At 40.5% G+C, this 13,263-nt stretch overlaps 1 protein-coding gene across 2 annotated transcripts in view; it reads left to right on the top strand.

Moving 5' to 3' along the window:
* The first annotated feature begins 628 nt into the window (after positions 1-628).
* The window catches only part of CPM (carboxypeptidase M), a 65,911-nt gene continuing 53,276 nt past the window's right edge, over positions 629-13,263 (top strand). For both annotated transcript variants that reach the window (XM_036899403.2, XM_036899405.2), the window contains exons 1-2: positions 629-710; positions 1,010-1,172. In XM_036899403.2, the coding sequence (XP_036755298.2) occupies positions 1,013-1,172 (160 nt within the window). In that variant the 5' untranslated portion in view covers positions 629-710; positions 1,010-1,012. The remainder of the gene's footprint in view (positions 711-1,009; positions 1,173-13,263) is intronic.

The following is a 13,263-nucleotide window of genomic DNA, read 5'->3' as shown; positions in this document are numbered from 1 at the left end:
AAAATTCAACCCCGATTTAGCCAAATCTCATACACCACATGAAGTGGTCGGAAATTTTCCTAGGCTGCACACTGACGGCCTTTAAAACTTCTATACGCGTGGGTTTTTCTTTCTTAAATACACAAGACTGCAGAGCAGGGCTGGCAGCGCGGCCCCTGCGACTCCGGCCGCAGACACCCTTAAGAGCCCGCGCAGAGCCGACCGCACGTCCCGGGGCTCCGGGTGAGCCAGGGGCGCGGCCCCCGCACCGCCAGACGCGCAAGCAGCCGCGCTTTTAAGCTCTCCAAACTCCCTGCGGCCGGAAACACCCAAACGCCCGAGTGCCCCTCGGCGGAGCGCCCTGGACCCAGTCAGTGGCCGGAGCCGCGGCCGGAACAGGAACACACTTTCCACCTGCGGCCCTGGAAAAAACTGAAACCGTGACGGGCCACGCGGTTTCCCGCGACCGCTGGTCCCCGGCCCGCGCAGCACCTGGAACCCGGCGAGCGGCTGGGACAGGTTCGCCCAGGTGCCAAAAGGACCTAGGCGCCGGGGCCGCACGGCTCCGCCCCGCCCCGCCCAGGAGGGACCACATGGCGCCTGAGTGGGCCAGCGCGACGTCAGTCAGGCCCCAGGGGCGGGGCCCGGGTGCGCCCGCCCCGCTGGCCGGGCTATATGGTCGCGCCCCGCTGGGCTGCGGCGGGCGGGTGGAGGTGCGCGCCTGGCCTGGGGTGAGATGGGCGCGCCCCGGGCCCGCGTAGCTGCTGCGGTGGCTGGGGCCGGCGGGCTGCGGTCCGGGGAGGAGGACCCGGAGGGCGGGGGGCAGGATGGAGGGCGCCCGGGGCTCACCGTGCTCCGGGGCGCAAACTCCTGAGTGCGTTGCTTCCAACTTTTACCTCCTCCTTAGGAAGCGGGGAGCGATAGCGTTAGGGGACCTGACACGAGAGTGCAGAGCTGGCGCTAGGCACGTCCACCCCGCCCCGCTTCCTTATGTGTTCTCGGCTTTATTATTGCTCTTACTCACCTCTAGAACATGGACTTCGTCCGCCTCTGGCTAGGGCTGCTTCTGCGGTCGGTGGCCGCTCTGGATTTCGGCTACCACCACCAGGAAGAGATGGAAGCGTTTTTGAAGAATATTGCCCAAGACTACAGTTCCATCACTCATTTACACAGTATTGGGAAGTCTGTGGAAGGTAGGGTTCGTCGTGCACTTTCCCAAACCCTCTCCTCGCTTCCATTCATTACGCATGCCTTAGCCTCGTGTCCCCTCTCCTGAGATGCACAGATGGTCTCCGAGCAGGTAAACCAGAGCCTCACGTCCTGGCTGCTTTCTATTGTTGTGTGTGTGTTGTTTTGTCAGGGTAGCGTAGGAAGTCCTGAATTTTACTCAATGTCTCTGTTGTCATTAGGCGTCAGTGAGCCTGTGTGTTAATGGAGTTCTGGATCTTGCCATTGCTTGCCTGGGATGTGTGTTTTAATTCCTTTTCTAAAATAAACCGCCAAGGGAGTCCGTTTATCCACCTCAGGTTTCCCTTTTTGTTGGCTTCATTAAATATAGCTCAAACTATTAGTATTATTTCTTCAAGTCTCTTAAGCTAAAATAGTGTAGTTCTGTTGGTGAGATTCTATGTCATGTATAATTAGCCCTGCAGCTTAAAGTTTTGCAAAACTATCACTTCTACCAGTTCTTCTAATCTTAAATAGTACAGTTCTGCTGGGAAGATTTGTGTCATGTTTAATTAACGTTGTGGCTCAAAGTTATGCAAAAAATGTGGCTCTGATACTAAAGTCTGTTTTTAAAATTATCATTCGAATAAGACAATTTCTAGATAATATGTGTTAGTGATTGCTACTATTTCTAGCGTTTTTGTGTTTATCATTTATTGCCTTATTGTTTTAATTTAGAAATTGTATTAAGTTTTTAAGTACAAATGTTAACTGTGTACTAAGTAACTATCATTTTTATGACAGAGAATTTAAATCATAGGGAAATCATTTTGCCCAAGATCACCCAGATAGTGAGTTTTATAACCAGGATTGGCACTCAGATCATTCTACTTAAAGGCTTAGACATTTTGGGGGCAGGGCAAGTAGTTTTATCAGATACTATAATTTCTTAATCTTTTATTATATTGGTCCCTCCAAAGAGATTACCTGAAAACGTAATGCTTAAGTCAAGTTTTGTCAACTTAATGCAGTTTATATCTGAACTCTTTATAAGGTGTTTTCAAACTCTGGATTTTAGCTCTGAGCTTTTGAACCAATTCGGAGTCTCTCAATTACCATCATCTTAATCACTTTCCAGGAAAAAAAACATTAAGGTCATGGTTTTTATATTAAAGAAGTAGTACATAGATTTACTTATGTGCAATGCAAAATAAAAATCCTGAGCTGTGTGTGTAATGGGATCTTTGTTTTTAAACAACTTTGTGGAACAGTTGGTGCCAGAATTACTCTATATTGCTCTATAATTCAAAGTTATAGAGGTTGGATGTGTGAGAAATCATATCTTGAATCAGCATATGTATGTATTCAACCTTTTGAAAACATTTCTCCCTAGAGCTTGAGAGGCACACTTTTAAAAGGTCTAAGAATACTGATTATATTAATAAAGGAAATATAGAACACAACTACTTGAGTTATTGTTCAGTCATCATTTAAATCACAAGATGATGAGGATGTTGTTAATTTTAAGTACTAAATGACCTTGGCAAGTTGTTTAGTTTTCAAGCACAAAGTGCTTGTGAAAGTTGGGGTATCTTTTTCTTAGTGTGAACCAGCTATTTTGATCTACTCTGCATGTCAGACTACAGTAACAGTGAAAAACAGCAGACTTTGTTTTTTAACCTTGTATGCGCTCTTGTGGTTAAAGCACTGAGAGCTACCATGTAAAAATCAAATCTGATACTAGCAGTCAAATGTTTGTGTTGCATATGTTGTTCATAATAAGTATGCAGATTAAGAAAAATCCCAGATGGGCTGTGAGGTTCCAAGTGGTAGGTTAAACTCCACCTGGGGAGTCAGTTACGGAAGTGTTGGGGAGGAAGACCTTTCCTCTGCCCTTCAAGGTTCTTCTGGCTTGTCTAAGAATCAAACTGACATGAGACATATTTACAGGAGGACAAAAACCAAAAGTTAATTACAGTGTTCAGTACAGAGAATCCGTAGACATCGATTCCAAAGACAGTCCGGGACAATGAGGTGTGTCTGTCATCCTGAACTAAGGAGAAGGGGGGAGGGGTCTGAGACCTCACAGGGAAAAGGGAAGCGATTCACAGGGATGTGAAAGACTAAATGTTTGGTAAACAAAATGCTTGGTGGGCCTCACAGACACAATGGGACATACTGAAAATTTTCACAGACATATCTACCACATCTCTCGCATTAACATTGCTAGCTATGGTGATAACTCTCCTGGGGCAGTTCCTTCATCTAAATCCTTTTATGCACTTGGTAGAGGAAAGGTCAAAGTTTCTGAGTCATCTGGGCCTTGTTTTCAGCTCTGACAATCTACCTGTTGCAATGGCACATGTGGGACTGCTTACCCTTGGCCCCCACACATAAGCAATGAAAGGTGGCCCTCCTTTGCTGGTGCTCTTTCACCAGATAGGCAGTTTTCCCCATCCATCTTGCCCCTCTAACAGGGGATAAGTTTGCTTAGCAAACAGCATTTGCCATATATGTTATTTATTTTCCTTTTTATTAATGAACATGGGCAACCTACTTAGAAGTAAAATTCCTACCTGGTCAAATAGATGTATAGTTTTTGTAAATGTGTATCTCATGTATTTTCATTGTTTTCATCATGGATTCTATTCTGCTTCTTTCCCCAGTTCACATTATTAAGTTTCTGTGAATTGACAATGTTTACAGGTGGGAATCTATTGCTATATAGTGTTTCATCCTGTTGGTTACGAGGATTTTCTTATATATTCACCTCTTTGGGGCATTTGTATAGTTTCTGATCTCTAGTATAAACAGTGATGCTATAAAACCATTGATACATGTCATGATAATTACCTTTTATAATTGGTGATTTTTTTTTCAATTTTTATTTTTGAAATGTTTGAAACCTGCAGTAAAGTTGAATACACATATACTATTCACCTAGATTCAGCCATAATAGACTGACCATATTTCATTTGAGCATTTTGGAAGAAACTCACTATTTAATAATGTGGTAGAGAAAATCTTAGGTGAAATAAGTAACTCAAAGAATGGACAACCAAGTTGAGAAAAATCAGAAAACGTTCCTCCATTAAGTTAAGGGTATTCCTCCCTTTTTCTTTCCTTTTTAAAAAAGATACTCCTAATTCCTTTTGTCTAGCAGAATACCTGGCATATATTCAATAATTTATATCTGTTTAATGGATTGAATCTTTGCTGTATGAAGCAAGCAAAGATGTATGCCACTCATTCCCCTCCCTCAGGTAGCCCCTTTAAAATACACAGGTGGATTTCCCCCAACTAGGCTCTCTACTCCCTGTCAAAAAATTCCTTCTAGGACTATTTTAAGTGAGATTTCCTACCATCTGTTTTAAGAATCTTGTCTTGCCTCCTGCTAAGTCTAACCTTTATTTTATGTAAGGAAGGTTGTATAGAGCAGGGGGCAGATAATAAAAATCTGCGGTAAGGTGCTTTCCATGTATTAGGTGTTTTAATACATTATTTCAAAAGTAGGCGTTATCCTCATTTACAGAACAGGTCAAATGAGGCACAGAGAAGTTAATAAACTCGATGAAGATCACACAGCTGATAAGTGTTAAGGGGAGTATTCAAACTCAGATCCACATATATGTCTCCCAAACACATCTCTTCTCTTAAAGAAGAAGCTTGGCACAGATATAGATGGTTACATGGAGACTGAGGTAAGTGGAGGGTTTCAGAGCCATGATTTGGGCACATTTGATCTGCAAGTGTAGCTTCTGCCAAGGATCTGTGGCCATCCGTATATGTGGTGTGGAAGTGAACACCAATACGGTAGCCGTTAGCCACTTGGCTATTGAGGTGAAATGTGAGACCAAACGAGATATGCTAAAGTGACTCTGAAGACTTAACGTTACTGAGGAAATATTTTACTTCTTTGTATTTTCATATAGATTACATGTTGAAATGGTAATATTTTAGCTACATAGGTTAAATAAGAGATATTTTTTAATTCACCTGTTTCTTTTTACTTCTAATGTGGTTATGGTTATTACAAGAACATTTTAAGGTATGTATATGACTTGCATTATATTTTGAGTGGGCTACGCTGATGCAGAGAAAAATTTATAGTAATTTTTTTCTTAGTGCAAAAGGATTTCAAGTTCATTTAGAAAACTTGGAAGAAACAACAAAGCACCAAGAAGAAAAATGAAAATCTCACCATCCAAAGAGAACATTTAGTAGACTGGAATAGCTAAAGGCATGCGCTGTTTTATGCCTTTTGCCAAAACCGAACCAATATCTGGTTTGTCCATGCGAACTTGTTCTAAAACTCAGTTTTTTTGTCCTGTTTTGTGTTCTATCAATAAATATACTATTGTTTATTTAACTTATACCCACTGATGGACATTTAGTTTCTTTCTAAACTTTCCATGTTATAAACAATGCCATGGTGAACATCTTTGTAGCTAAGACAGCAAAAGTCGTCAGAGCCGCAGGCTTTGGAACCAGTGCCCAAGATCACATTCTAGATCCTTTACTTTGTATCAGTGTGATCCCATTGTTAGCATTTACTACCTACCAGGAGTTATTCTAGGAGCTGCTGTTAAGGATACATTTCCAAAAAGGAATTTCCCAGGTCTTAAACAGTTTTATGTATTTGATATATGTGACCAAATTGCCTTCCCAGAAGATTGTGACTGTATTGATTTATCTCACAAGAAATGTATGCTAAGGAAAAACTCTTCTAACTCTTATACTAATCATAAGTTGGTACTGGCATTAGTGGTTTGAAAGATTACTGTATTATGTGTCAGAAGGTACTAAGTGTCAGTCATAGAAGAGGAATACGTCCTAAAGATCTGTACTGCATAGTGCCTATAGGTAACAATACTGTGCTGTATACTTAAAAATTTCCTAAGAGGGTAGATCTTATGTTGTATTCTTATAATAATAATCATAATAAGAAAGATTACCATAGTATCAATTTCCTATTGTTGTGTTTAAAGTGTAAGGGAGAGATGATTTTTCTCATGCTTTTTCTCCAAGAACCCTCACCTTCATATATTCATTCAAAAAACACTTACTGAATTCCTCTGCCAGGAGTCTTCATAACCACTTTAGGTACTCAGAAATCTCCCTGTCATTGGTTAAGATTCCTGCCCCAAAGAGGCATGTACTGTGTTCTCCTACACAGATCCCTTGCTGTCTACTGCCCTTGACTGGGCAGATTTACCTGATGATTTGTCTTCAGAAAAGATCATTGTGTATAAAATTTTACCACAACATTTGATTTTCTGTCACACTCTTCATTTCTCAGCTGTGATTGTAAAGTCAGTTTGCTAGACATCCTGTATAAAATGCTTACTATGATATAAATATTGAGAACCAAATATCAAGAAAACCACTAAAATCTAGGAATTCCAGCTGTAATACACATTTGTGACTTGAAGTTATATTGGTTTAGTAAGCCTTTCCCTGTCTTAACTTGAAATGCAGAGTCCTTTTCTGAAACATCTTATAGGTTTCAGCCTTGTTTATAATCATTCAGGGTTTCTTCAAGACACTGCTTTTTTTTTCTTACAAGGAAAATATATTTCCCCTATATTTGTAATATGATATTTTAAAAGAGGAAATTGAGACAGAGAATATCCAAAAAAGAGTACAGGATTTAATTCTGCTTCTTATATCTAGTAACCATTTTTATTCCAAATCTCAAATATATCTAAACAGCAATACTCTGGGGGCAAGTGGCATTTGAAAGTTTCAAAAAAAATAATGACATCCAACATCATGTGAATCTTACTATTTGTCTGGTACTTTAATATGTTTCACTTAATCATTTAACAGTGGTCTGAAATACATTATTATCCTCCAATTTATATGTGAAAATTCAGATTGGTAGTGAATGACAGGGGTGAATGGAACCAAAATCTGTCTCGTGCCAAATGTAGAAAAGAACCCTTAAACCTCTTTGCTATCAAGAAAAGTTTTTCCAGTTACCTTTTTCTCTGTTCTTGTCCCTTACCCCACCTCCTACATAGGTCCTACCCGCCCCATACCCCTGTGATTCTGAAAAAGTTGACAGGCGTCCTGTGCCATCCAGGCATAGGCCTGTATTGGATGTTTTTTATGTGTTGAGTGATCGTCAGTGGAATTCCTTGATCCCTTTTACATAGTCACAGTTTTATACAAAGCAATCTGAATTCCATCTTTTGGTGCAGAACTAATTTATTTTTCTATAGGCCAAAATTCTTTGATTATAGGGTGAAAAGGGAATCTGAATTTCTAGTTTGCACACCTATGGGAGGACGTCAACCCATGAAACGCACATCTCCTTAGAGAATAGTGGTTCTCATTAAGAGCAGTACTGCCCCCTAGGGGGGATTTTGAAAATGTGAGAGGGTACATTAAGGGCCTAACTAAAAAGTGTTTGGCTGAGGGACCCTCCTGATGCCTCTTGATTTTACTTTTCAGCAACGCATGGAATAGTTATGCATAGTAGAAAATTGTTGCCCATATTTTCTAATGCCCTCCATGGATGAAAGACCAGCTAGAATTATCTGAGCCTAAAACCAAACTCTGTTTTATGTACAAACAAAAAATTCTTTTTCTCCCACAGTTTTAATATATACTGAAGTTTCCAAGAATGTAACTGTAGATAAATTGAGGTAAAACTCTGCTTTGCTTTGCTCTGAATTTAAGCTAGATTTCATAGTCATAAAATCCCGGCACTAGTGAGCACACAGCTGGATTGGTCTGCATGTGTAAGACATGCATCTGTCATAACGGTCAGCATGGGTGGAAGCGGCTGACTTTTTCATGACGTCCTCTGTCATGTTTACATACTGCCCAGATGTTTGCATACTGATACCATTGTTTATTATAAGCTGCCTGCCTTTTACTTCTCCTTTATATAGTTTGGGCGTTATAATGATCTCATTGAAATTTTATATGTAAATGTGTAGTATTTTCTAAGAATTTTATGTCAGCATGTTAAAGGAAGAGTTGCAAAATACTGGACTTGAAAAAAGAGGCATCAAATGATAGGGTTAGGGACTACTGGTCTCAGATCACAGACGTGGAGCTGGTGGGGACCCACTTCAAGTTTACGTGGCCAGCTCCCAAAAGGTGTTCGGTTTCTGTTCATAATAACACGTGTGTCTGGAGGTAACACCATGGTGACAGCAGTATCAAGCAGGAGGTGGTAATTGCCACTGACCCCTTTTCTTCTTTCAGTTTGCTTGTTTAGAATGTCCTTTTCTCTAGGAGTACAAAGGAAGTAAGATAAAACGAGTTTTAAGGCAAAAATTTTTTAAAAGATTGTATCAAATACCAACATGCCTTTGGGTTAGGGGAAGGAGACTAAATCAAATCCTCCTATCTAGTGATTTAAAACAATGGTATTCTTCCTAGCTCCTTAGTAAGTCAATGGAATATAGCATAGTGATTTGTTGAGAGGTTAGTAAGTCCTAATTTGAATTTATGTTAAATGAAAGAAACTTGAGTTTCACATAAAAATGTCCCTCATGTCTTTCGTAAGGATTGTTGCATGTCAGATGTTTGAAGTGCAAATTTTCTAATCAGTGACCCTTCGCATACATAGCTTCATCAAGCTCAGCTGGAGGGTTTAGTTTTCACTGCACCAGAAAAAATGCAGCCAACTTCAAACAAGACCTTCAAACTGGCTCCACAGACTTATCGTGAACCTACCTGGAGCTGAAGATAACAGCTTACATGGTGGCATATGAAGGCATTCACTATAGTGCTTACATATTTGCAAGGTTCACCTTATCACAGAATTCAGTAGAAGAAACCAACTCAATAACCCTTCTAATTAGTTGCTTTTGCAGTTGAATTCCTCTGCTAGGGATCTCTCTGAGAAAACTAGAACCATAGATAAGAAACACAACTGGAGTCACACAGACAGTTACCCAGCTACCCTCCTGGGACCCCTTTCTGACAAAGTGCACAGGTGTATAAGGAATAGTCAGGTGAAATTTAGCATATCACACTTGTAGAGCAGGGATGGACATCAGAGACCATTCCATACTTTGGTCAGTTAATAGAGGCCTAGTTAAAAGTGTTACTTCCTCCTAGAAGCCTCCTCCTAGTCCGGGAGCAGAGCCGAATTTCCTTACACTCTTTCCCAAGCATCTTCCGCTAACCCCACCAGTGGTGCCCCAGGAGGGCAGGGCCCAGGCTTCATTCATCTTTGTATCCTAAGCCTGAATATGAGTTTATTACATGTGCCGGGCACTCTGAGGGCCGAAGCTGAAGAACTTTTCCGTGTGTAATAAATGATACATAAGTGTAAATATACTTTTATGTAGTATAAGTATGTTATTGTATAAAATATAAGATGTGTATTTTATATGTCTATATAACTATATAAGAATATATATATGTAACTATTATATAACTTCATATAGTTACATATATTGTATGTAGTAAGGATTTTAGTCCCAAGAAAATGAAATAGTTTTCTTGCAGTATAACCTTTTTTTTTTTTTTTGGCTAAAACTATTGCATGGCAAATAATGTGATAACTTGGAGAGGTAGAATTGGAGGACCTCATTATGCCGCAACTCAAGTCACTGGAGGCAGCAGGGGAGTTAGTGTCTTTCAGTCAGGAAAGAGTATAATTGAGTTACTCACTGACAAGCCTTAAGTGGTTCTGTCCCCCTGCCCCGTGGTTCCCCCAAACACTAACCAAACATGTATAAGAGACAATAAATATAGGAGATACACATATACACACACACACCTCTGTTAAGAGTTTAAGTAAATGTCCCTGGTTTTATTTGAACAGTGCAAGAATCATTCAAGTGTCTTATTTAGATAATTTAAAAAGAGAAAAGGATCGTGTGGTGTAGCCTACCCCCCTGCAAGTTAAGATTTGAAATCCCTCACTTTTGTGTCTTTTTCCCTGGATATTCAAGAATGTTGTACAGATTTAAGATAAAGTCAGCTGACATGTTTAATTTTTCTTGCTGTGGGCAGTTCAGACGGCACAGGTAGATAGGTATTATTGCTGGTAACTCAGTCAAGCCCACTCATTAAAATTCTTTTAAGGGGGAGTAGTCACTCTTGTGAAAGTATAGACAGACCCCTGGGGATATGTGGGGAGCACACATTATTTTAACATGTGGCAATTCTGTGGGAGTTTTCCCATTATTTTTTTAATTAACGTATCCTTTAAATACAATGTTATACCTGTCTCAGATGTACAACACAGTGGTTCAACAGTTACCCATATTACCTCTCTAGTGCAGTTACTATCACCATACAAAGATGTTACAGAATCATTGACTGTATCCTCCATGCTGTACTATGACCATCTTAAATTGTGATTGCGAATTATTGTGCCTCTTTATCCTCACCCTCCCCCCCAATCCATCCTCACCTCTCCCCCTTGGTAACCACTAGCCACTTCTCAGTGTCTGTGAGTCTACTGCTGTTTTGTTCCCTCTATTCTGCTTTGTTTTTATAGTCCAGAAATAAGTGAAATCATATGGTATTTGTCTTTCTCCTTCTAGCTTATTTCACTGAGAAAAATACCCTCTAGGTCCATCCATGTTGTTGCAAATGGCAGGATTTCTTTTCATATTATGGCTCAATAATATTCCATTGTGTATATGTACCACATCTTCTTTATCCATTCATCTGTTGATGGACACTTAGGTTGCTTCCATATCTTGGCTATTGCAAATAGTGCAGTGATAAACATAGGGGTGCATATGTCTTTTTTGAATCAGTGATTTTGTTTTCTTCAGATAAATTCCTAGAAGTGGAATTACTGGATTGAATGGTGTTTCTATTTTTAGTTTTTTGAGGAGCCTCCATACTGCTTTCCACAGGGGTTGCACCAATTTACATTCCCATTAACATTGCAGGACGGTTCCCCTTTCTCCGCATCTGCATCCTTGCCAACGTTTGTTGTGATTAGTGATATGGAGCATCTTTACATGCTTCTGTTGGCCATTTGCATTTCTTCTTTGGAGAAATGTCTGTTAAGTTTACCCATTATTTTAAAATTAGATTTATATCTTCATAATTAACCAGGTGGATATGGAATTAAATTTCAGATAAAAGTTACTCAATTGGGGAACATATTTTTTTTTCTTCTACTCTTAAGGGCTCAGTTAAGTAATCTTACTATAATAGAGATAACCTAGAGACAAGCTTAGCTAGTTTATCACTTGTAACTGGTAAGTTCCTTTCTAATTATGAAGAAAAGAAACAGACAAATTGGGATATAGCACTTCTAGCCTTCACAAACATTTTAGCTGGGCTTGGTTATCTTTTGAGTTTTAAGAACATGTACCTTTAAATGTACAAAATGTGTTTTCAGACTGTACATCATACACTAGTTCAAAGTGTAGGGGTGGGTAGCAGGTGCAAAGGACTTGAGGTAGGAAGGTTTTTGCTGTGTTCTAGGAATAGAGACAAGACGTGTGGAACTGGAGCACAGTGAGCAAAGCAGGTGTAGAATGGGATGGAGTTGGAGAGCTGTACAGGAGACAGATCACACCATGCCTTACAAGCCAGTTCAAACACAGAGAGCTCAGGTCTGAGAATGGAACCATTGGAGGGTTTTAAGCAGAGTGATATAAACTGATGTAGGGGTTTTGTTCTTTTAAAAAAAGATAACTTTGGCTGCTGAAGAGAATTAACTAGAATTAATTAGACTTCTTGGAAGCAGGGAGAATAATCCAATTATAACCCAGGCATATGGTGATCATGGTGTTTGGATGAGGGTGCCATATTAGAAATGGAAATGAAGAGGGATTAGAGGTTTGTTGCCGAAATAAAGCCAATGACACTTGCTACTATATTGCAAGTGGGGGTGGGGATCAGGGTAAAAACAATTTAGGATGACCTTTAGGTTTCATGTTTGGGCAACTTAGGGTGTGAAGAATTATTTACCATGGTGGCAAACACTAGAAATTGACAAGTTTGGGGTGAAAGCAACAGCTCTGATTTAGACAATTTTTTACAAGTTTGAAGTCCTTAATAGATATCCAGTGGGGATGTCAAATAGACAGTTGGGTATGTGTGTGGAGTGTGGGGGAGGGGGTTGGCTGTAGAAATAAACTTGAGAGTCATCAGCATTGATGGCATTGAAAGCCATGAGTCTAACAAAATAATCTAGTAAAAGAACGGAGATGGGGGAAGGCCAGAAGAGAGCTACAGGACACCTGACCATTTAGAGCCTAGTAGAGGGAGAAGCAAAGAAAATCAGCAATGAGGTGGGAGGACAAATGAAGAGTGGTGTCACAGACATCGAGGAAGAGCAGCAGTTCAAGGAGGCTCTGTTTGGGTCCCACAGCCACCCACTAATGAATTACTGGAAGGATTCATGACTCAATTCATAAAATCATATTCACAGCTATGATGTATTAAGCAAAGGGTCCATTGTAGGAAAAACAGGATAATGACACACATAGGCAGACTAGAGAGGTCAGCATCAGTCTTCTCCTTCTCCCTCTATGAGGATCCCACAGGTGCACATGTCTCCCCAGTGAACAGTCCCTCCGCCCAGGGAAGCCCACCCAAGACGTGGCAGTTTGGGGTTCTTCCTAGCTTGTGACCAGCCAGGGTCTAGACCCACACGAGGTACCAGGTGCACCCCGTGGATCTTCATGTTTACTTTACACAGTGATTTCAGCCTGGTGTGTCCTGACCCTCTGACTTGGGGATACAAAGTAACATCGTTAGTTAGTGAACATTTCAGGAGTTTAGTGCTCAGAGTTTGGTTAAGATTCATCACCATGACTGTCGGTGTTTCCAGAAATAAGAAGTGAGTAAAACAGACCACTGTGTTAACTCTGTCCTCCCTGAGGCCCTGGTGCACCACAGCTAATGCTGCTGCATGTGAACATTGAGAGCTGTGAGGCTAACTGATAGTCCCAAAGTATAATTAGGGAAATTCTCTTTTTCTCCAGACAGATTCACTCAATTTATGCAGCAAACCTTTATTGAATGCCCAGTATAGTTTGTGGCCTATGCTGGCATAGGAAGACAGAGGTAAAGAAGTTACATACAGGTCCACCCTGATGGAGCTGACAATCTTGGGGAGAGTGGGAAGGGAGAGACACCAATAAATACAGATGGGATGGCCCTGTGGGAGCACAT

This window comes from Manis pentadactyla, chromosome 10, assembly GCF_030020395.1.
Source record: "Manis pentadactyla isolate mManPen7 chromosome 10, mManPen7.hap1, whole genome shotgun sequence".
NCBI classification, from domain to species: Eukaryota; Metazoa; Chordata; class Mammalia; order Pholidota; family Manidae; genus Manis; species Manis pentadactyla.
This window is presented reverse-complemented; position numbering and strand designations above follow the sequence as displayed.